Below are 22,159 nucleotides of genomic sequence, written 5' to 3'. Positions count from 1 at the left end.
GTACTGCTCTGGCTTTCAGAACGACTCCACATTTTTCTGGCTCATTCAGTGGACAGGGAATGGCTCTCAAGTACCACTTCACTGTGGATGGTGGAGCTCTCTTGAGACTTTTTGCCGTCTCTTCATAATTGGACAGTCAGCATCGTGCTATGCAGTGTTTTCCTCCCAACGAGACAAACAGCAGCTTCAAGAGAAACATTTAGATTGGGAAAATCTGATTTGGTTCTTAGCATGGTCAAATATTTTCACTTAACACAGTCTCAGAAAGTCAGCTGCAACCAAATGCCTCTGGGCATTTTATTTCAGTGTTTGCAGATGCACTGTAGCTTATAATCACAGTTAGATTATACAGAGTAGAAGAAAATCCTTTCTTCTACACAGAGTAGAAGAAAATCCTAAGCTTCTGAAAAACAGTAATGGCCATTCTATTCCAGCAGGCATTTAAATGAAGCTTTGGAGTTTTTAATGATTTTTTATTTTATTTTATTCGTTAATATGCTTTTGCAATTTCTATGTACACCACTTGGAAACATTCATGATTAAGTGACATATAAAGAGCTGAAATTATATTATTTTTTAAAAAAACGCTACTTGTCCCATGTGTGCAGTACCTTTGATGGGCGAGCAAATCACTGCTCACACTGCAGCCATTCCAAGGGTAGATTAACAATCTAGAATTAAACAAATTGGTTTTTCATTTGAAATTCTCGGAAGTTTTCAGATGCCTGTGAGACAACTGCGAAGCGTCCCAGCCCATCAGCCTCCACACCTTAACACTACCCTGCATTTCTACTCGAGGCAGAAAACGCAAAGGAAGACTATTAGATCTGTCTGATGTGCACATTACCACATTCATTCTTATTAGCAGACAGAAAATTGTTATGAGTTTTACCAGCTCCAAAAAAGGATCAATGGGAAATGACAAAACATCCTGCTTTTTGCAGTAGACCAGTGGTGTCCAAACTTTTTTCAAAGAGGGCCAGATTTGATGAAGTGAAGGGCCGTGAGGGCCAACCAGAGTTGTTGAGCTTTCTTTAGGGTTGAAGTTGCTGAGGTTTTTTTTAGGATTTTACCCAGGAAATAAAATGCCACAGGGGCTGGATTAAACCGACCAGCAGGCCGGATTAGGCCCCCGAAATGGACTTTGGACATGCCTGCAGTTGACAAGATATTCAGTGCAAATCAGCGTCTAAGGAAACTGTAGATGGAAAGTTTAAATTACTGAAAGCTTTTAATGTGGGTGGGGTTTCTTTTAAAAAAACAACCCACTAAGGTTTTTACTCAAATGTAGCAGTAATAGGTAGATATGCCCATTTAAGTACAATATATACTCCAATGTAAAGTATAGTACTTGTTCCAACTGAAGGCCTACGGGTTGTATTCTGTGCCATCCATGAGCAGCACTTACACGTGTAGAAGGCAGCAGCTTCTTCCTATCCTCTCTCCTCTAATCATGTTGAGGGCTCCTCCCTCCACAGAAAACATTGAGGCGCATGGGCTTGGGGAGGGAGGGGAGGGAGGCAAAGTCCCTTTACGGAAGCACAAAGTCCACCGGTACAACGCTAGATTCCGCCCAGTGTTACTAGAATTAGATCACCCTCTTAAACTCCACCGAGGTGCTTCCAAAATACAACCGACCAGTTACAGGTTAAAAGCAGGCCCCTTCCTAGGCGTTTGACAGCATGGTGGAGGTGAAGATCTGCTGTAGAATCTGTGGGATGTCTTTGGTGTCCATGGCAATAAAGGAACGGCCGGCTGGCAGCGTCCTTTGCAACCTGCAGATCAGGAAAGAGAAAAATACATGATTGCCAATTGTGTCCCACTACAATAAATACGTGGGCGTGGGTGGCGCTGTGGTCTAAACCACAGACTCTAGGGCTTGCTGATCAGACGGTCGGCGGTTCGAATCCCCGCGACGGGGTGAGCTCCCGTTGCTCAGTCCCTGCTCCTGCCAACCTAGCAGTTCGAAAGCACGTCAAAGTGCAAGTAGATAAATAGGTACCACTCCGGCAGGAAGGTAAACACCATTTCCGTGTGCTGCTCTGGTTTGCCAGAAGCGGCTTAGTCATGCTGGCCACATGACCGGAAGCTGTATGCCGGCTCCCTCAGCCAGTAAAGCGAGATGAGCGCTGCAACCCCAGAGTCGGTCACGACTGGACCTAATGGTCAGGGGTCCCTTTACCTTTACCTTTACACTAAATACATCAAATAACGTTTAAATGCTCTTAAGAAGAAAGTAAAAATTTCCTTCTAAATCTCTTGTACTGCAACCTGAAAGACTTGGAAACTTTGGTGGGAGCAATCGGAAAAAGCTTTGCCTCTGCAAAAGTCTTTCTGCAGCAAGACTCCTTTCTATTTGTGTTTGCTATGTGCTATGCACATGCGTGGCAGTCAGCACAAAGGAAAGTAGAGCATTAACACTCCGGATATTATGGGGCTTGTCCAATGGGACTGCGATAGGGTGTCACCTAAGATGTGGGATATACATGAGGAAACGTGTTTTGTGTTCCCCAGAGCACAAAACCAATGACTGATTTAAAGTAGATTTATTTTATTATTATTATTATTATTATTATTATTATTATTATTATTATTACATTTCTTAATTGTGAGAGGTAGTCTTTGGAGGCACAGAATACAAGCAGCCCTGAGGTAAGGTAGCATTTTACTTCAACCAATACTGAGTTAAACACACAGCAGAAGAAAGGCCGAATCTCTCATTTGTCACACCGAACTCTGGCATGGGCAGATGTTTCTCCTTTCTGCAAAGCTCAGCTTGGCATGAGTTCTCTGCCACTCACAGCACAAGAAACTCTTGTGTGATGCTAGGCAACCAGCCTGGCCAGAGGGCCAGACCTGAGCAGATTTGTGGAGAACTGTGCAGAACACATTTTTAAAGAAAACTTATGCCATATGTATGCATGCCATGAACTCATTGACCTACCTGTCTGCCTGATCTCCTAAGGAGCCTATGAATATGGCAAATGCGTTCACTTTAGGGTTGATGGTCAAGGCTTGAGCAAACCGGGCTGCGGGGATGCCGTACCGCTCAAGGTTGGCATCGCTTAGGACTATGACAAAGTACTCGTCTGCCTCTTCTTTCGCAATCTCCCGAATGGCGTGCTCTGTGCCCTCCAGAGTGTGGTCGCCACTCATACAGAACTGCGCGTGGGCATGCATTATCTGAGGAGGGGGTGAAAACATCAACAAAAAGAGGCACGGAAATGAAAAACAAGGAAGCAAACATTTCAGCACCCATTGAATGGAAAAGCCTATTGCATGTGAATTCGTGTCCAAATTTTAGTTCAGACGATAAAGCAACTTTTTGATTGAAAAAAAATGGAAGGGTAGCACCTTCCCATTTCTCCACAGCAAAATGAGATGGGACACACCTGGACATAGCTGTCAACTTACAGATTTGAAAATAAGGGACCAGCAGCCTCGAAAATAAGGGATCAGCAGCCAAAATAAGGGATTTTCTGGGCACAGGTATGTTCAACTTCTGAGCCCCTCCGAGCCAAAGGCAGAAAGCCCAGCCAGCAAGCGGTGGTTCCCACAGTGCAGCAACCCGGCAAAGGGGATGCAGCAAGGAAAACCACCGTCACCTCTCCGCTGGGAAGCTCTGAGCAAAGGCGAGTCCCCAGGTAATGCGGCCGATTTGATCGGCACAAAGCATGCAAGCTCCACCCCCCAGTCGTTCTTAGACTCCTTATTGGGTGAGCAATGCAGCCAAGCAACACAGTTGGAGCCTTCCTCCTCCCTGGCCGGCAGGGAGGGAGGGAGAGGAGCTGCTTCCTTTGAAACCTGGGAAATTTAAGGGACATCATCAATAAGGGACAGCAGCAGGACACTGCGCTGGGATAAGGGAGGTTCCCGCCAAATAAGGGACGGTTGACAGCTATGCACCTGGGGGACAAATATGGAAAATAAATGGATCTGTAAACCAAAAACTTATCTCACTGGAAACATAAGGTAAGACTTGTGGCGTCAGCTTTCTTAGGCAAACCCCTAGTGGACTGAGAAGGTGGTGGTTGAGTATATGCACCATGTCGACCAAATTGGAATTAAAGAGAACGGCCCTTCATTTCTGACAGCATCGCTCCAGAGCAGAGTAGGAAAAAATGAATGCCATCCATAAGAGGCCTTTGCTGGAAGGCTCAAAGCGCGTGCAGAAAAACCAGGTGTCTAGCGTTTATTTCAATAGTAAAATATGGGATATGACGCCTTAACAAGAAGAGATGAGAATTTGCAGAAAAATAAAAATAAAATGTTTTGTGGTTCCTTAGAAAAGAAAGGATTTGTGAAGTGTTATCTTCAGTTGACGAGATTCATTATTGATGTCTATCTCCATGCGCACGCCATTTTTGAAGAAAACCCATTAAATGCGAGAGGTCCAGGTGGTCTGTGAACCCGCTGTAAAGCTCAAATGCATAGAAGAAAACTATAACTACTCACAACAGTAGCAACTGGTGAGAACACCATCCGGACAGGGAAGGAAATCCGTATGTTACAGGAGGCCGTTCTAGAAAGACACTCCGTAAAAACAAATAATATATTGGCAGCCACTGTGAGAACAGGATCCTCGACTAGATGGGCAAGTGGCCGAATCCAGCAGCTTCTCCTTACGTTCTTATATTCAGATTCCTAAGTGCCAAAGGTGGGGTTTTTTTACAGCATGTTCATACTTTCACATTCCCTGTCTCACTTGGTTCTCTTTCTGCCATACCAGGCACTACACAAATGTCTAAGAATTTCAGTCAGTAAAGGTTTACCTTCAAAATTTCCAATCTTTGTTTATTGTTCTTCGGAACATTGTCATTCTGGACCACGGCAATGTTAAAACCATCTCCCGAATGCCCGGTGATGTCATACTGCATGGAAAAGATTTAAACATCATTTTTAAGCATCATCCCCATAATAAAATGTATGTTTTATTATAAGGCACCAATCACAGTTTGGAGCCTTGAACCACCATTTGCCACCCACCAATTTCTGTGCTATTTAAAAAAAAACAAAAAACCTTGTGCTCACAGGCCAAAGTACAAATTAAGGCTGGAAGAGGCACATTTTATGCCTTTAGTTACACATTCAAATTCTTAATATTGATTGTTCAGCCCTTTTAAGCAAACCACAACAGCATGTGCTTTTCAGCATCAGCTTGCATGGACAGATCAGACAAATTCATACTGGAATACCAGGGGAAGGGCTATCTTTTAAGCTGTCCAGTGTCTGACTGCCTATATTTCTATGAATATTAATTTTATTTGACAAGACCTATATGCCACTTAATCAACAAAAACTAAGAGGCTTACATAAAAAATATAAAATAGCCATTTAAAAATATTGATAACATTAATGTTAAAACCAAACGGACAAAAAAATGCATAAACATTGTACTAGACATGTAGTAGAAGCATGATCTGGCCAACAGACATTTAAAATGTTTCCGGATAAGAGAGGGATGTCGAAACCTCTCTTACAAAGACAGAAGGGAGTCCAATTGCACCATAAAGACTCACAAATCTTTTGCACCATTAGCTTTTGTGGACTAGAATCAGAGAACCAGAGAGTTGGACGGGACCCTGAGGGTCATCTAGTCCCCCTGCAATGCAGGAATCTTTTTGCCCAGCGTGGGGCTCGAACCCATGAAAATGAGTGTCTCATGCTCTGTTGATGTATGAAAAGGTCCGGGGGAAAGGAAGGCACATGAGATACCGTATTTTTCGCTCTATAGGACGCACCGGACCATAGGAGGGGGAGAACAGGAAAAAAATAATTCTCCCCCTCTCTGCTCAGCGCCCCTTCAGCGCAGCAGCAGGAGAAACGGGGCCCCTTCCATTTCTCCTCCCGCTTCGCTGAAGGGGCGCTGCGCAGAGAGGGAAAACTGTGCAGTGCCTCTCCAGCAAAGCAAAGCCTGGAGAGCAAGAGGGATCAGTGTGCACCGACCCTTCTCGCTCTCCAGGCTTCAGGCGGCCATCTGCAAGCCTTCGGAGCGTGGCGGGAACTCCTGCTGCACTCCGAAGGCTTGCGGATAGCTGCCTGAAGCCCCCGGAGCGCAGCGGGCGTTCCCACTGTGCTCCGGGGGCTTCAGGCTTCAGCGAAAGCAACGTGAAGCCTCCGGAGCGCGGGGGGAGCTCTCCGTCTGCGCTCCAGAGGCTTCGCGTTGCTATCGCTGAAGCCAAGGAGCCTGCATTCGCCCCATAGGACACATACACATTTCCCCTTCATTTTTGGAGGGGAAAAAGTGCGTCCTATAGAGCAAAAAATACGGTAAATAAAGCTAAAGTTAAAGCTATATTGATGCAATATGCTGAAGCCTCACTACTACCAACATTTAACATGAGCATTTTAGACACTAAAGCTAGAGGCAAAACGCAATTGATTTTTGTACTCTGCAATGTTCCCAAACAATGGTGGTGAGACTGCTTTTTGGTTTTGTAAGAGCAAGAAATGTCTGTTCCTTTTGCAAGCAGAAGTGCAGTCTACATATTTCTACTGGCAATGGTCTACTGGAAAAGCTAGTGCCAAAAAGTTAATAGGTTCATGTGCAAATCACCTTAAATTTCTGCTCATAATTCTCAAAGGCTTCCATAACCATGCAAACAGCTTCCATGGAGCGCTCGAGCCGCCCGTCCACCCCGTTGAAGCGGTACATGCTGCCAGAGACGTCCACGACCAGGCGGAGGCGTTTGGGCTTTTGCTGAGGACTCCCCAGCTTAAAGAAAGCAACAGCAAGTCACGTTGGTGAAGGGGGTGGGGGAGCTTCAGTCAAAAGGGACAAACAGTTACGTGCTAGCTTGAAGGGCAGATTTAAAGAAATGTTCTAAGGCAAAATTGGTACAAAAGTACCTAGGTGAACTGGGCATAAATCCTTCTGATTACTTTTTCAGGTACCTTTCTGAATCACTGTTCTAAGAGCAGATGAGCTCCTTCTCTGCTACCTCTGCTTCTTCATTTGTGCATTTAAGACGGACCCAAAGGAACAATTCTCTGAAAAGTAAGGGTTAGCTCACTGTTTTGTGAATTGCACATGGGCCTCATAAAGGTCGCGGGTGGCACTGTGGTGTAAACCACTGAGCCTTGGGCTTGCCGATCGGAAGGTTGGCAGTTTGAATCCCCGCGACAGGGCGAGCTCCGGTTTTTTGGCCCCAGCTCCTGCCAACCTAGCAGTTCGAAAGCACGTCAAAGTGCAAGTAGATAAATAGGTACCGCTCCAGTGGGAAGGTAAATGGCGTTTCCATGCGCTGCTCTGGTTTCACAAGAAGCGGCTTAGTCTTGCTGGCCACATGACCCGGAAAAGCTGCCTGCGGACAAACGTCGGCTCCCTCGGCCAGTAAAGCAAGATGAGCGCCACAACCCCAGAGTCATTTGCGACTGGGCTTAACTCTCAGGGGTCCTTTACCTTTACCTTTTGTACCTCATAAAGGTATTGTGTTCCTGTTAAAATATTACGGAAAACACTTCTTTTGAGATGCAGTGCTACCTTGGTTCTCAAACGCCTTGGTACTCAAACAACTTGGAACCCAAAGACGGCAAACCCAGAAGTAAGTGTTCTGGTTTGCTAACATTTTTCGGAAGCTGAACGTGCTCTGTTTTGAGTGTTACGCTTCCATTTTGAGTGCCACACTTCCGTTTCGAGTGTTGAGGTCTGTCTGTTTTTGCTATTTATTTTGCAGTTTTGTTTTTGCGGCTTTTTTGTTTTGTTTTTGTGACTGTGTGGAACCCAGTTCAGCTACTGATTGATTGATTGTGTGACGGTAGCACATTGTTTATTGCTTTCATTTTATGGATCAATGGTCTAGATAGTTAAATTCATGTTAAATTGCTGTTTTAGGGGTTGTTTTTAAAAGTCTGGAACGGATTAATCCATTTCGCATTACTTTCTAAGGGAAAGCGTGTCTTGGTTTCGGAATGCTTTGGTTTTGGAATGGACATCCGGAACGGATTGAGTTTGAGAACCAAGGTACCACTGTATTGAGAAAAATCTACTGAATAGATTTCTGGATTTAAGTTGCCCATACTGGAAACAAAATCCAAGAAACATCTCACATAAGGTTCTGCAGGTAAAAGTCTTTTTTTAAAAAACCAACAACACTAAAATCTCAGATTCAGAATTCATTCCAAAAGCAAATAGGGATTTTTTAAAAAACATGCATTATGGGGATAATTCGGCTTTGTGTTGCAAAGCTTGTCTGCGGACATTACAACCTTTAAAATGGGATTCTGGGCGACACTGCACTCAGACTATAAAGTAGATCATTTTAAAAGTGAAGCGTCTGTTTTAACACTTTCTGGCATTGCTCCTGGATCTGAAAAGGTATTTCATGACACATGAAACAAGGCAAGCCGGAATACAAATACCAAGCTGCTTACGGAGAGTTTGGCAAACAGATAAAAACGCTTAAAATATTTGTTTTGTTCTACTAGCTTCCAGTGTCATTCTTTCACTGAATCACCGTTCAAGCATTTTCTTTTGAATTCTCTTCTTCTCCACTGAAATACAGATGCTTCTCATAATTCGGTTCTTTGTCCCCATTATTTATGATTTACTTCAATCCAGAAGACCCAGAGCAGACATTATAAGAAGAGGTTGGAATTGCAAACACTAAGCTCTCTGGAGTTTCAACAGTTGCAGGCCTAGGACCAGAGGCCTTCATACATCGACACATCCAAGCGGAGGCCTTCATGGTCAGCCATGGGAAGGAAATTCCCCAGGAGGGCACACAGCCAGCAAAGAGAGCCCAGAATGTGGCTGCTGATTCAAGTTGCCCATTACGATGTTCATATATCAATTATCTCCATATTCTGAGGGCCAAATGGCAGAAGAGCTAGCCGACCTAACTGGAAGAGTCCGCGACCAGAAGGAGGAGGAGTATCAGGAAGAGTGGATTAAATTTAATGATTATTTAGTTACATATGTTAAGTTAAACTAACTGAAAACAGCTTGCAGATACTTAATTGGCTTGGGATTTTATTTATGATAAGTGACGAATTAATATGTTTAATTTCATAAAGTGAAGATTTAAGGATGTTAATGTTTAAGTTAAATTTTATAAGAATTGTGACTTGGAATACCGTTAAAAGGATATGCAATGAAATTCAACCAAGGGGAAGCGGAGAAGTCACTTAACAAAGTTAATAAGTGTAATTTTCAATAAGGTTATGATTTATGTTTGTTTGTCTTATGTGTTTGTTTGTTTATAATACTGTGAAAATCAATACAAAATTTTGAAGGAAAAAAAAAACAAATGGCAGAAGACTGTGGGAAATCTGTAACTGGGTCTCCTGCTATTCTTTAAAAGTGTGCTACCTGCAGAGAAAATAGCAGCTTTGGAGAGGGCAGTTTTATGAGGAAAATGGAGGAAGGGGAGAAAGAATCAACTTCTTCCAGCAGCACCGCAGTCCTTATCAGATTCCGCCTCACCACCTCCAGCAGCTACTTAGTAAATAAAAAGGGGAAGCTGCTCTAATCCCAGACCTCCGGCTGTCATGTCTGGTTGCACCCTGGGTCCAGAAAAGGTAAAAACAGCTGACTCAATATCATAAACGCAAGACTGAGAAAAGTTGCTCTCAAAGGCATGTTTGGAGACAGAGTTACGTCACACAGAGCTGCAGAACAAAATGAAATGAGCACAAACTATGTCAATGGACTCCGCAGGAGAACTGACTCTGTTCCAAACATATTGCACAGTGTGATTCTGGAACCTGCATGGAGTTGCATGACAGCCACAGTTGCCTCCCAGAACAGGCAATAATTCTGTGGAAATTCACTGTGCCAGACTCTAGGGGGGTATGTTGGCTGGGCTACATTTAAGTTGCAGCGCAGGCTCTGTGCAAGCTCTGCCTTATGCATGAATAAAATGTGTGAATAATGAGGTGGGCGGGCAGAATTTTGTAAACTACACCAAATTACCCAGCAAAATGTTAAATGGACTGATAAAAGCATGTATGCCAGGAGAACAGTTGGTGTGCATGCACTTTAACTTTGTCTCAGTTAACTTACTTGTGGGTCAAGATCTCCCCGTCGCTTATAGATAGTTTTTTCTCCTGTCAGACTGTCAATTATCTTGGCATCATCTAGTTCTCCAACGGCCTGGTTCCTGAGCCACTGTCTTTCCTTTCCTTTCGCCTGTGAAAAAAAGGAAACACTTGTCTTTAAGACTATCTTCTTTCTGAAAAGTCTTTGGAAGTCATAATGGGACTTCTGCTGCAAATTCTACAATGAGGTTTGGCACAAATATTCAAACCAAAACACGAATAGGCAAGTATTTAGGAACACAGGGCTCTGTCTTATACTGGACCCGGACATTTCCTACCTAGAGATGCCAGGGATTCCAGCTGGGACCTTTTGCCAATGAGCGACAGCCCTTTTCCATTGATAATCGATCCTTCCTATCAAACAAACTGTTAATAGTTCAAGTTGTAAGGCTTAAGTGATGATGGGCAGATGACACAGCAAATACAGTTAGCAAATACAACCCTCAAAATACAGTTAGCTTTCAGTTACTGACATACGTAACTGGACTTTGAGAGACGTGTTAATAGCCGGCCATCACTTAAGCCACATGTAGTACAGTGGTACCTTGGGTTACAGACGCTTCAATTTACAGACGCTTCAGGTTACAGACTCCGCTAACCCAGAAATAGTACCTCAGGTTAAGAACTTTGCTTCAGGATAAGAACAGAAATTGTGTGGCAGTGGCGCAGCGGCAGGCCCCATTAGCTAAAGTGGTACCTCAGGTTAAGAATGGTTTCAGGTTAAGAACGGACCTCCGGAACAAATTAAGTTCTTAACCCAAGGTACCACTGTACAATGTCATGACTTGCCCTGTTTCACTGGTCTAAGGATGCTTTGTGACTCTGAGCAGGAGGCACTATTGTGTGCATGTTAAGAAGAAGATAAGTCCAGATCACGTCTCTGTGGCACCCATTGTCCATTCAGCCACACGAACCTCCAGCTTGAAGCAGCACCACACAGGCACAGGTTTATCGCCTCAGTGAGAACTAGTCCCAAATAACGGGATCATACACCAAATAAGCAGGTTGTTAAGTTTCACTGTTATACGAGTTTTTTCCTCCTCCTTTTTTTTTACAGGCAACAAAGAATGTCTGGTTTCTTGGTCAGATAGTTTTGCTACACATTTCCCAGGAAGACAATGCAGCCTCAGGAAACAGAGCATACGGCGCTTTCCCCATGAACTTAAAGCAACCTTTTGTTAGTCTAAAGGAAAACGGATGCGCTTCCTTCCCTGATGTTGTGGCAAGGGCTGCTCTGTGTCTCTAGGCCCCAGGGACCAACTCCTGAGACCCTGGTCCTGAGGGAGGGGGCACAGGGCTAGCGGCTGCTGCCTCCCTCCCCCTTCTTCCTCAGCAGTCCTGAATTGTGGAGCCCACAGCCTAAAATGCAATATCATCACCATCAAACCTTGATTGCATTAGCATACAGCCATAGGAGGATAAGACAAAAATGCTAGAGAGAAGCAACCTAACAAGATTCAAACGATAATACTGGCATTGTGACATTTAAATTACCCTAAAACAATAATGCAAAAATTTAGTTGCCAGCGCCGGGAATCTAAAATGCAGATGTATATAAAACATATAATGGCCCCAAAATAGGCTCGACACATTAGGTTAAAAAGGTAATACAAAGAATTAAAACAGGTCCAGGTCTGGGACACACTACCCAGTCAGTGTAGCCCTGAGTTTCAAAGCCTGCACTATAAAGATTGCCACCCCACGTGAAATTTGGGGATTTGCATCCACAAGAAGCGATTTCAAACAGTCTTCCTTAGATGTGATGGTGGGCGGGATCAAGAGGAGGAGCTTAGTTCTTATTAGCTCATAAATAGGGCAGTAGAAAAAGAAATGTATGAAGTCCTCTACTTCATTCATTGTGCATGGACATAGACGCTGAGTAATGGGGGTCTTAAAGTAAATCCCCTGCAAGAAGGCCGTGGGTATAGAATGGAAACGGGCCATGGTAAACACTCTTCTCAAATTGGGCTCCGTCAAGTCTATCAAGTAGTTGGCCAGTGATCTTACCACTTTCACTTTAGGGAGCCACTTGGAGAGGCGAGCTGTGGTGGACTGTGCCCGGTCCATGGCCTCGTCTCTTGTAAGAATCCAGGCCCGGATATTATGATAGTCCCAAGATGACAGCGTGTCAAGATCTGGGAGGGAGTAGCGTGCCGTGATAATCTCCATGGCCTTGGACCATTTGTTGTTATGAGCACAAGTTAAAAAGGCTTGCCTGGCTAGTAGGGAGCCTGGGGCATTGATTAATTTACAATAAAAACTAATTATTCTAATGTGGGCTCTCGCAACAATAGAGGGGAGGCCCAGTTCAGTTCTTAACTGTGCAGCAACCGAGCCCTTGGGGAGGCCCAGTAACTTTCGGCAATATATAACATGTAACAACAGTAAAGCGTCTTCAAAAAGAAGATTTTGATCATATTATTATTGCTACTACAGTGGTACCTCGGGTTACATACACTTCAGATTACATACGCTTCAGGTTACAGATACCGCTAACCCAGAAATAGTGCTTCAGGTTAAGAACTTTGCTTCAGGATGAGAACAGAAATCGTGCTCTGGCGGCGTGGCGGCAGCAGGAGGCCCCATTAGCTAAAGTGGTGCTTCAGGTTAAGAACAGTTTCAGGTTAAGAACAGACCTCCAGAACGAATTAAGTACTTAACCCGAGGTACCACTGTACTACCACTACAAACAGAATTTTGAAGGTTTCTTCACTTATGACCTGGAATAACTATTTGGGTTTTTTTACATAAAAAGAGAAGCTGGGGCAGGGGGGAAGCACACTGTCTTAACAATTTCGGGGCAGAATCAGGCTCTTCTAATCTCTACAAAGTATGAGCTCCTCAGATTTTGAGAAAAAAATATTTCACTGCACACTTTGCAAATGGAAGCTTATCTTGATTCTCTTTGTACATTTCTCATTCTCTGCCTGGCTTTCAGACAGCGAAACACAGATGTCAAGAAAGATCACGCCATGGACAAATAGCTGAAACACTCCTGGAGCAGATGTAAAGGCTCACCCAGCTGAAAGCATTATCTGAGCACAATGGCATGAGTTTCAGGGATCAGTGAACTATGACACGAATCACCCTCTCTTTCAAAACTAGATGCAGCACCTCCTAAAGCAGCAGCGGGAAAGGGATGGACAATGGCCCAAACGAGGTCACAGGGCCATTTCCCACAAGCTCCACCCACCTTCTCGACATCTGACATTAGCTATAAGGTCAGGTGTGGAGCAGGGAAAAATGCAACTCACCTGACCTCATGGCAAAATCAAGTGAGTGACGGATGGGGAGCCCTACCCACCTATCAAAATGGACCTGTCAAGGGTGTTGGAGGAGCTCAGGGTCCATCTCCGTGCCAGCGTGGTATAGTGGTTAAGAGCAGTGGACTCGTAATCTGGTGAACCGGGTTCACATCTCCGCTCCTCCACATGCAGCTGCTGGGTGACCTTGGGCTAGTCACACTTCTCTGAAGTCTCTCAGCCTCACTCACCTCACAGAGTGTTTGTTGTGGGGGTGGAAGGGAAAGGAGACTGTTAGCCACTTTGAGACTCCTTAAGGGGAGTGAGGTAAGGTAGGATATCAAGTCCAAATTCCTCCTCCTCCTCCTCTTCTTCTTCTTCTTCTTCTTCTTCTTCTTCTTCTTCTTCTATATATTTACAGCTGTCATTCCAATATTCTAACCCCTTGCCACAAATAAGCTTAGCCCTGGTTCATACATGCACACATTAAGGAAGAGAAGGTTTTCCATTCCTTTCCATTCCATGGGTTCCCTGCATTCTGCTCTTCCTTTTGGTTTACAACTCCTTTGTGAGCTGCGATTTAATTTGTGCACCAATATGTATGTTGTGTGATCACATTGTGATCCTTTTTGGTGCTGTATGTATCCCGCCAGGAAGGGATGTGAACTGAAAACTGTGGCAAACTGCACAGAGGCCTAAGCAAAACTTGGAAATACAAAATAGAAAAACAGGTAATTGATGGTGCATTGGTGCAGCTTCAGAAAAAAGGCTGAGATGCTTTGGGACTCCAAAATGAAGATTTAAATTCAAAGCAGGAAGCACCTCTTATTTCACATGGATCTACTGTTCACAGCCTTAGACCTGATGGGCAGCAGCTGGACGTGTGAGTTACTTCTGCTGAAATGTGAAGAGATACAGCAGCCATGGCAGAAAATCCCTATTGTGACAGTCTACCCAGATATGCAACTTATGTCCAGTTGGTTGGGTCAGCAAGTAATGAATTCAAATATCACAACTCATTGCTAGCTGATTAGTTTTCTACCACTAGAGAATTTTGAGTGGGACCCGTAAAACAGCTCCCACAAGTCATCCATTAAACCCTCATACCAGAGAGACCCCTCCCGTCTTTTCATATATTTTTTCCTTGCCAATAACTTGAAAATAAACAATTTCCTCTCAGGTAAAGTGCAGAAAAGGGAGTTTATCACTTTTTAAAAAGTCAATTATTACCTGTAAATTATCCAGGATGATTCGGAGTAAATGAACTTGCCGTCGAACAGCTCCAGAGAACCTCTCATACGTAGATGCATCATATTCACTCATCTGGATTTCTTTTAGTCTGAAAAAATGAGATGAATATAGAATGAAATGAGTAAGAGGCATTTTGCACAGCTATAAAAGAGTTGGTCAACTTTCTTAAAACAGGACATACAAGTACGGAATAAAACAGGCCTTCTTAGCTTAAGTTCTAAAACAGATATTCTACCACATTAACTGGGATGGTCCAAATATCAACAGAGTTTGAATCTCAGCTAGACTATTTTTATACTGAACTCTCACATCCTGAAATCTGGCTTGTCTTATACTGTTTCAAGAAGATATAGAAGTGAAATCAAGAAAACTGAAGCATTCACAGTTAGCCACTTTGATTTCCTTCACATATATTGGAGGTTTTTAAACAGAGTTTGTGATTCCTCTCTTGCAGGGAGTTGGACTAGAATTAGGCCGCCATATTTTGAAGAGCAAAACAGGGGACAAATCTGCTGACTTCTACTTTTAGCTATGAATCGCTATGATGACTCTATCTGTGACGTGTCCTGGAAAAAGAGGGCATGTGGCAACCCCAGTAGGGTCCCTTCCAACTCTATACAGTTCTATGACTCTGTCTCACGGCTCATCCAGACTTCCGCTTGTCCTGCCACTTTCTCCCGAGGAAACCCAATCTTTAGCTCCCCATCAGAGCACTTCAGTAACAATGCGCCCACATGCTCCCAATGCGATCACGTGTGTGACGAGCAGGTTTCAAACTAAATAGCACAATATCTTTCAAGTAATGGAGCAGTCAAGACAATTGGTGTAAATTATACATAACTGCAAACAACTTCCTGGGGGAATCAAGAAACAAATCAAGTGGAGAAGGAAGGTAAAGGAGCAAATAATTTACTGAGCAACTGCCTGTGCCTTCTTATGCATGCTCATGTTTTCACAAGAGCTGAATGAATCCCTCCCATGCATAGCTGTCAACTTACAGATTTGAAAATAGCAGCCTCAAAAATAAGGGATCAGCAGCCAAAATAAGGGATTTTAGTCAACCAGCAGCCAAACGAAGCCTCAAGCGGTGGTTCCCACAGCGCAGCAACCTGGCAAAGGGGATGCAGCAAGGAAAACCACCGTCGCCTCTCTGCCAGGAAGCACTGAGCAAAGGCGAGTCCCCAGGCAACACGGCTGATTTGATCGGCACAAGGCATGCAAGCTCCAACCCCCAGTCGTTCTTAAGACTCCTTATAGGGTGAGCAACGCAGCCAAGCAACACAGTTGGAGCCTCCCTCCTCCCTGGCCAGCAGGGAGGGAGGGAGAGGAGCTGCTTCCTTTGAAATCCGGGAAATTTAAGGGACATCATCAATAAGGGACAGCAGCGGGACACAGTGCTGGGATAAGGGACTTTCCCGCCAAATAAGGGACGGTTGACAGCTATGCTCCCATGTATTAGCATCATTTTTATTAGGACTGCTGCCTGGGGTGGGGGGGGGAGAGTGAACTACCCCTGCTCCCTACATGGTACAGTCCTGATCGGTGCTCCTCTTGTTGCTGCTTAAATGACAAAGATCAGGCATGTTAAATGCACACACATGCATTATCTGCTGGGGCCCTTGATGGATCATGTGTCTAGTAGGCACAAGGGATTTCACTTTATAAACCCAATGCTTCTTTCAAAGTGTCCATTGCATGAAGAGAAATCCATTACAAAGTGAATATTAACCTCTGTTTAAAAGCCTTTTCTCCCATCTCCCTGGCGGCTTTCTTCACCTCTTCAGGCACAGCATCTTTCTCTGCTTGAGACACCTGGTAGACCTTGTGGCCAGCATCCAGTCGGTACGGACCGCCTTTGCCGCCCAGCCCAGCCGTGTCTCTTCCACCTAGAAAAGATGCAGAAACGGTGCTCTTGATTTTGGATGGAGGAGAATCCAATGGCTTGTCAAACGTCTCATGTTGGTGACACACTTTTTAGACATCATGCATCATTTCGCGACACAGTCATAGTTTTACTAGCAAACCGAAGGTTGTGTTGTGTTGTGTTGTGTTGCGTTGTGACACAGTTTGGAAAGCTCTGCCCTAGAGAATGATGAGATCAGCACACTGTCATTTCAAGTGAATTGTTTAGAACTGCATGCTACATACGCAACAGAGCTTGGGACACCCTAACCACTTCAGCACGTTTCAGGGATGGCTCCTGAATATCAGGCGCAAACAATGGTTTTGTACCTGTTCCACCAGCCCACATGTTTCCACCAACATGAGGAGTATTATCTGGATCTATCTTCCCATGCTTAGGAGAGCTGACATCCAAACCGCTTTCTCTCTCGATAGTTATCTGTTGAAGCAAAAACAAAGTCTGCAGAAAAATGATGGTTATAGGATATAAAGAGAGCCATGCACTCTTTATAAGGTCCAGGCATAGAACCAACTTGACCATATTACTATTCCTTTGCCCAAAGGATGGCTGATGCAATGCATCAAATAAAAGGTTTCCTGGGAAGGAAAGAAGATCAGGGCTATATCTGGGGCACTGAAAGAGTATGAGCAAGTCAAAACATATAAAGCATCACAGAAGAGTAGCTGTTCAGGGCTCCTTAGAGAAATCAACAAGGAGGGCAGAGAGAATGAAAGGAGTTAATTTGAATTTTGTCAAAATGCTCTTTATGCTCCCTTGCTTCCGAGAAGTTAGGGCACAAAATGCGGAAGTGTCTGAACTTGCTTCTGAGTCTGGATTTGCATCCTAAGATTTAACTTCTTCCACCGTCAAAGGTGCTAAAAACGTGAAACTTCCCGTCAAGTCCAGGGACCTTGCCCTTTCTCCTGGGCAACTCAACTGCATGACCTTGAACCTCACCGCTTCCTTTAATGGGCCAACAGGAATGCCTTCTCTGTTTCTTCCAAAATAGTTTATTATATATATTTTAAAGTTATCTTTTAGATCAGTAGTGAATAAATGCTTGAGGACAATTTCTATATTCATTTCCATTCTTCATTAGAAATTTGATGCTGAATATATTGGATACATTTATCACCAAACCTATTCACTTTGTTCTCCATCCATGTCCATTATAGGTACCTGTAAGCAGCCATTTACCACAGCCTTTACAGAGAACGACTCTAAGGGAAATGCCACTCTATGAATTGTACTGTATATTTCTATTTGACCAATGGATGGTGCTGTTGTCCCTCTAGTGATGATGAGAGCAGATAGCCCTGGCAGAGCAGTAACACCAGGAACAGGCCGCCAGAAGCCTTTTTTTTCTCATGACCTGTGAAAAGCATTTGATGACTCCAATAGCAGGAGCACGTCAGCAGTTACACAAGGTTCTGTAAACAGAGAGCATCTTGCTAAAAGGGAATATGGGACAGAAAAGATCGCCCAGTGAAAGGAACTTTGCTTCCTGCATCCTGGCTCCATAACCAGCCTACCAGGTGCTGCTGAGGTTTAAGATATATTGCTCAAGACGAGAAACAATTATCATTTTAGAAAATGCAGAAGATGGAGGCTAAAAGAGGTTGCCTGGATATTGTTGGTATTATGGGCTGTGTGCAGCAATCTGTGGCTCCGTGTTTGGAGTCTTTACTACTTTCTTCTGCATAGTTAACCTTGCCATCTCCTGCAGACATCTGTGGGGAGCTTTCTCTTCAGACGAGAAGCATTCTGCCTTTTTGTACTTTCAGGCCAGCCTGGCACTGTACCCACATCCAAACCTGTAATACGCTGTCTTCAATCCAGGCTTTGAGGGAATCTGGAGCCATAAGGGAGGTTGGGACTGGAGCCTGCAGAGCGGCAGGCAAAGATAATAATGGCCTTCTGGTAAGTTCAGGGCAGAAATCAGGGCTTCTAGTACTGACTGTAAGCTTCCGTCCTAGATTTTTATAGCTGCCCCATAAGAGAAGCTGTCTGTGAGGCTCACAAAATAAAAGGCCAAAAATTAAAACACAGCATAAAACAGTAAGAACCCTAAACTATTAATAAAACCCCCACAAAATGCAAATAAAACACAATGCCGTTTTCAGGGGCTGCTTTCCCATTCTGTCCTTGAATAATAATAATAATAATAATAATAATAATAATAATTTATACCCCGCCCTCCCCAGCCAGAGCCGGGCTCAGTAAAATTACAGTAAAAACATAATAGGAAAAAAAACACCAATTTAAAATACAGGTTAAAATGCAATTTAAATTGCAGCCTCATTTTAAAAGTAGCCCATAGATCAAAACCATAAGGGGAGGAGGACATAAGGGTCAGACTGAGTCCAAACCAAAGGCCAGGCAGAACAGCTCTGTCCTGCAGGCCCTGAGGAAAGATGTCAAGTCCCACAGGTCCCTAGTCTCTTGTGACAGAGCGTTCCACCAAGTCGGGGCCAGTGCTGAAAAGGCCCTGACCCTAGTTGAGACCTTGCGACTTGGGACCTCCAAAATGTCGTCATTTGTGGACCTTAAGGTCCTCCGCGTGGCATACCAGGAGAGGCGGTCATACCAGGAGAGGATTTTTAGGACTGAGCACCCCCAGGCCCAGGTAACTCAAAAGGCTGTGTTTCAGCCTAAAAGCACAAAATTTAACCCCTGGAGCCCCCGATGTGGAATGTGCTTCTTCGTCTTACCTGCACAGGCCTGCCATTCTCTTCTCCAATCATCGTTCTCCATTCCTGGAGTGATCTCTGAAGACTTTCCAAGCTGGTTTCCCAGAGCCTGACATTGCCACCCATGTCAACAGTGACCACACCTGCTTCGCCGAGTGCGGCCAGCAAGACGTCTGTGTCTGAAATCGCCGAGAGCCACGATGTATAGGGAGTCAGGTTCATTGGTCTGAAAACCAAGGGAAGATGGTTTACCAAAAGGGTTATTTTAAAACCATGGAGAATTGAAAATGGTGCTGAGCTTTGAACAAAGTTAGGAAAGCCCTACGAATTAAAATATTAGTGCAATGGCTTCTGTTTGTTGTTTGCAGCTGAGACAGATTTAAACATGAAATACCTGGGAACAGGAATATATTTAAGCTTCTTTGTTGTAAGATCCGTAATTTCCAGGTAACCAGCAGCTTGGGGAGGAGTAACATCTGCAAACAGAAGTATTGGAGGGATATTTTATAGTTAACAGCAAACTCTTTCAATAAATCGCGCTGCCACATTTCTCAAAAACACTTTATAAAGCTTAATTTCAAAAAAAGAAATGAAAACAAAGACAAATGCTTATGCTGTGAATGTTGAACTATAAGCAAACATGAACAAAACCTGATCAGGCATGACTGAGCCCATCTTAATCTATCATCTCGTAACAAATACTAAAATATAAGTACACTTGAAGAGCATTTCAACACAGAAGGCTTTGGAAAAGCTGAATGCCAGAGATACAGACTGAGACAAGGATGCCCCAATGGATTTCTTCTTCCAAATTTTTAGAGACTAGCAGAGTTTAAAAGCTGCAAACACGCTTTTTCAGTTGGTATGATAGTTATCTAGCAGCATTAAAGCGGTTAATGCATGAACATACAAGCAGAAGACTTAACTTGCACTTGAACCATTTAGACCCAGGTGGGTTGAACATAACTTCTATACTGACCATAGAGGCAGCTCTACCCAATCGCTCAAGGGCACAACCCCTATAGACATGTGCTGCGAACAACTGGAAAGAACTGATTAGAGAGTTTGGATTTGATATCCCGCCTTTCACTCCCTTTAAGGAGTCTCAAAGTGGCTAACACTCTCCTTTCCCTCCCTTCCCCACAACAAACCCTCTGTGAGGTGAGTGGGGCTGAGAGACTTCAACGAAGTGTGACTGGCCCAAGGTCACCCAGCAGCTGCAGGTGGAGGAGCGGAGACACAAACCCGGTTCACCAAATTACAAGTCTACCACTCTTAACCACTACACCACACTGGCATTAGTAAGCATTAGCAAGCCCTACCACAAAGCACACTGGAAATCTCTCTGGAAGGCTTCTGCCGTCACTACAGAATAGTTTCACAAGCATAAGGGCAAAAAACTTGATTTCAAAATAAAAGACCTTTTCTTTTCAACGAGGCCTTTGGCTAATTAAATAATCTATGGCCTTTTAAATGCATTTGTGGGAGGGGGTCATTTTCTGTTCTTGCTGTTATGTTATGTATTTTGTGTTTTCATTTTTATGTTGCAAACCGCCTGTGATAAAGAGTGGTATAGAAACATAATTAATTAATTACAAAGTGAGGTTCTTGTTATGCGCCCAGCATCACATACTGTGCATTTACACAGAATCATGAAGCACACGGGCTACACTACACAACAGAGTACAAAATTCTGTATTTGCCAATTCAGCATTCTGTTGTAGAGATTACTGCTTCTCAAAGAATCTCACAGCCCAATTTTATGTATATTTACTAAAAGTAAATCACACTATTTACTTCTAAGAACTGCAGCAAGCTAAGTGAAATGTAATTTAGTAATCCCACTCGTGTTACCTTTGGGATAAAGTTCTTTCAAAGGCACATCTCCAGGAGCCAGAACCCTGACCACCTGATTGGCAGCTGCAAGAGTCACACAATTTGGTCGCTTTGCTGCTCCACCTTTGCTGCGCTTTCCATAATACAAGGGATCAGAAGCCAAAGGCTGCCTCTGGCCCAGGACAGAGTCCCTCTTCCAGCTGTAAACCTCATTGGGAGACTGCAAGAAAATCACAAGAGAAGCAGGACGATAGGACTGCACTGCACAACAGAGTGTACAATCCTGGTCCATAAAATGTGTTAAGGATGAACAATGAGGAAAAGGGAAATATCAACTTAAACATTCACTTCCTTGAACAGGGACTAATGAAGGCTCAACAGGCTTTTGCAATTAAAAGTTCACCAACTGAGGCTCCTCCTAGCCACAGGGACCCGTGTTGTGGTGAAATCTACCTACAAAACATCTTTCAAGGTGTGTTAACAGGAACACCTCCTAGATCTTGTTTGGAATGTTGTTGTTAACTAAGCAGGTATTTAAATGAAAAATGTATATTACTTTTACTGAAATGTTATATTTAATTTTATCTACAATGCGTTGCCTAATTTCTTAGGTATATTTCAGTTAAATCCCGCTGCACGATCCAATAATTAAGAGGTGGTGGCATCTCCTCTCCAATTCTGGGCAACAGACGATGGTAAAAAAAGGTAAGGCAAAGGACCCCTGGACGGTTAAGTCCAGTTAAAGGCGACTATGGGGTTGCGACGCTCATTTTGCTTTCAGGCCGAGGGAGCCGGCGTTTGTCCACAGACAGTTTTCCGGGCCATGTGGCCAGCAGGACTAAACTGCTTCTGGCGCAACAGGACAACGTGGCAGAAATCAGAGAGCACGGAAATGCCGTTTGCCTTCCCGCTGCAGTGGTACCTATTTATCTACTCGCACTGGCGTGTTTTTGAACTGCTAGGTTGGCAGAAGATGGGACAGAGCAATGGGAGCTCACTCCATCACTGGGATTCGAACCGCTGACCTTCCTATCAGCAAGCCCAAGAGGCTCTGTGGTTTTTTATGGTGGCACCATAAATGCCTCCATTATATGAAGGGCATCAACTGCTACCATGTAGGATCAGAATTTTATCAAGCTTGTCCAGAGCTAATTATCTACCTAGTGTGGCATCCTTGATGCTGATATTTCATTTATTTA

The 22,159-nt window shown here is 43.9% G+C and overlaps 1 protein-coding gene and 1 long non-coding RNA gene across 5 annotated transcripts in view; both read right to left on the bottom strand.

Annotated features, from left to right (window-relative positions):
• Positions 1–452: 452 nt before the first annotated feature.
• Positions 453–22,159, bottom strand: part of VWA8 (von Willebrand factor A domain containing 8) — a 90,669-nt gene continuing 68,962 nt past the window's right edge. For 2 of the 4 annotated variants that reach the window (XM_083624583.1, XM_083624581.1), the window contains exons 35-46: positions 20,979–21,180; positions 19,519–19,600; positions 19,146–19,350; positions 16,764–16,872; positions 16,261–16,417; positions 14,511–14,619; positions 10,004–10,129; positions 6,557–6,715; positions 4,773–4,871; positions 2,945–3,183; positions 1,639–1,775; positions 453–671 (exon numbers count right to left, since the gene is read on the bottom strand). In XM_083624583.1, coding sequence (XP_083480709.1) covers positions 1,667–1,775; positions 2,945–3,183; positions 4,773–4,871; positions 6,557–6,715; positions 10,004–10,129; positions 14,511–14,619; positions 16,261–16,417; positions 16,764–16,872; positions 19,146–19,350; positions 19,519–19,600; positions 20,979–21,180 — 1,596 coding nt within the window. In that variant the 3' untranslated portion in view covers positions 453–671; positions 1,639–1,666. Of the gene's footprint in view, positions 1,776–2,944; positions 3,184–4,772; positions 4,872–6,556; positions 6,716–10,003; positions 10,130–14,510; positions 14,620–16,260; positions 16,418–16,763; positions 16,873–19,145; positions 19,351–19,518; positions 19,601–20,978; positions 21,181–22,159 lie in introns of all 4 variants that reach the window. The other 2 variants (XM_083624582.1, XM_083624580.1) reach the window with 1 other exon arrangement.
• On the bottom strand, positions 8,147–9,994 carry LOC310767644. Its single transcript, XR_014551000.1, has 2 exons — positions 9,261–9,994; positions 8,147–8,828 (listed from the first exon to the last, which is right to left on the bottom strand). It is a non-coding gene; the product is annotated as an uncharacterized lncRNA (long non-coding RNA).

Source organism: Podarcis filfolensis (assembly GCF_964270895.1).
Source record: "Podarcis filfolensis genome assembly, chromosome: 7".
Lineage (NCBI taxonomy): Eukaryota > Metazoa > Chordata > Lepidosauria > Squamata > Lacertidae > Podarcis > Podarcis filfolensis.
This window is presented reverse-complemented; position numbering and strand designations above follow the sequence as displayed.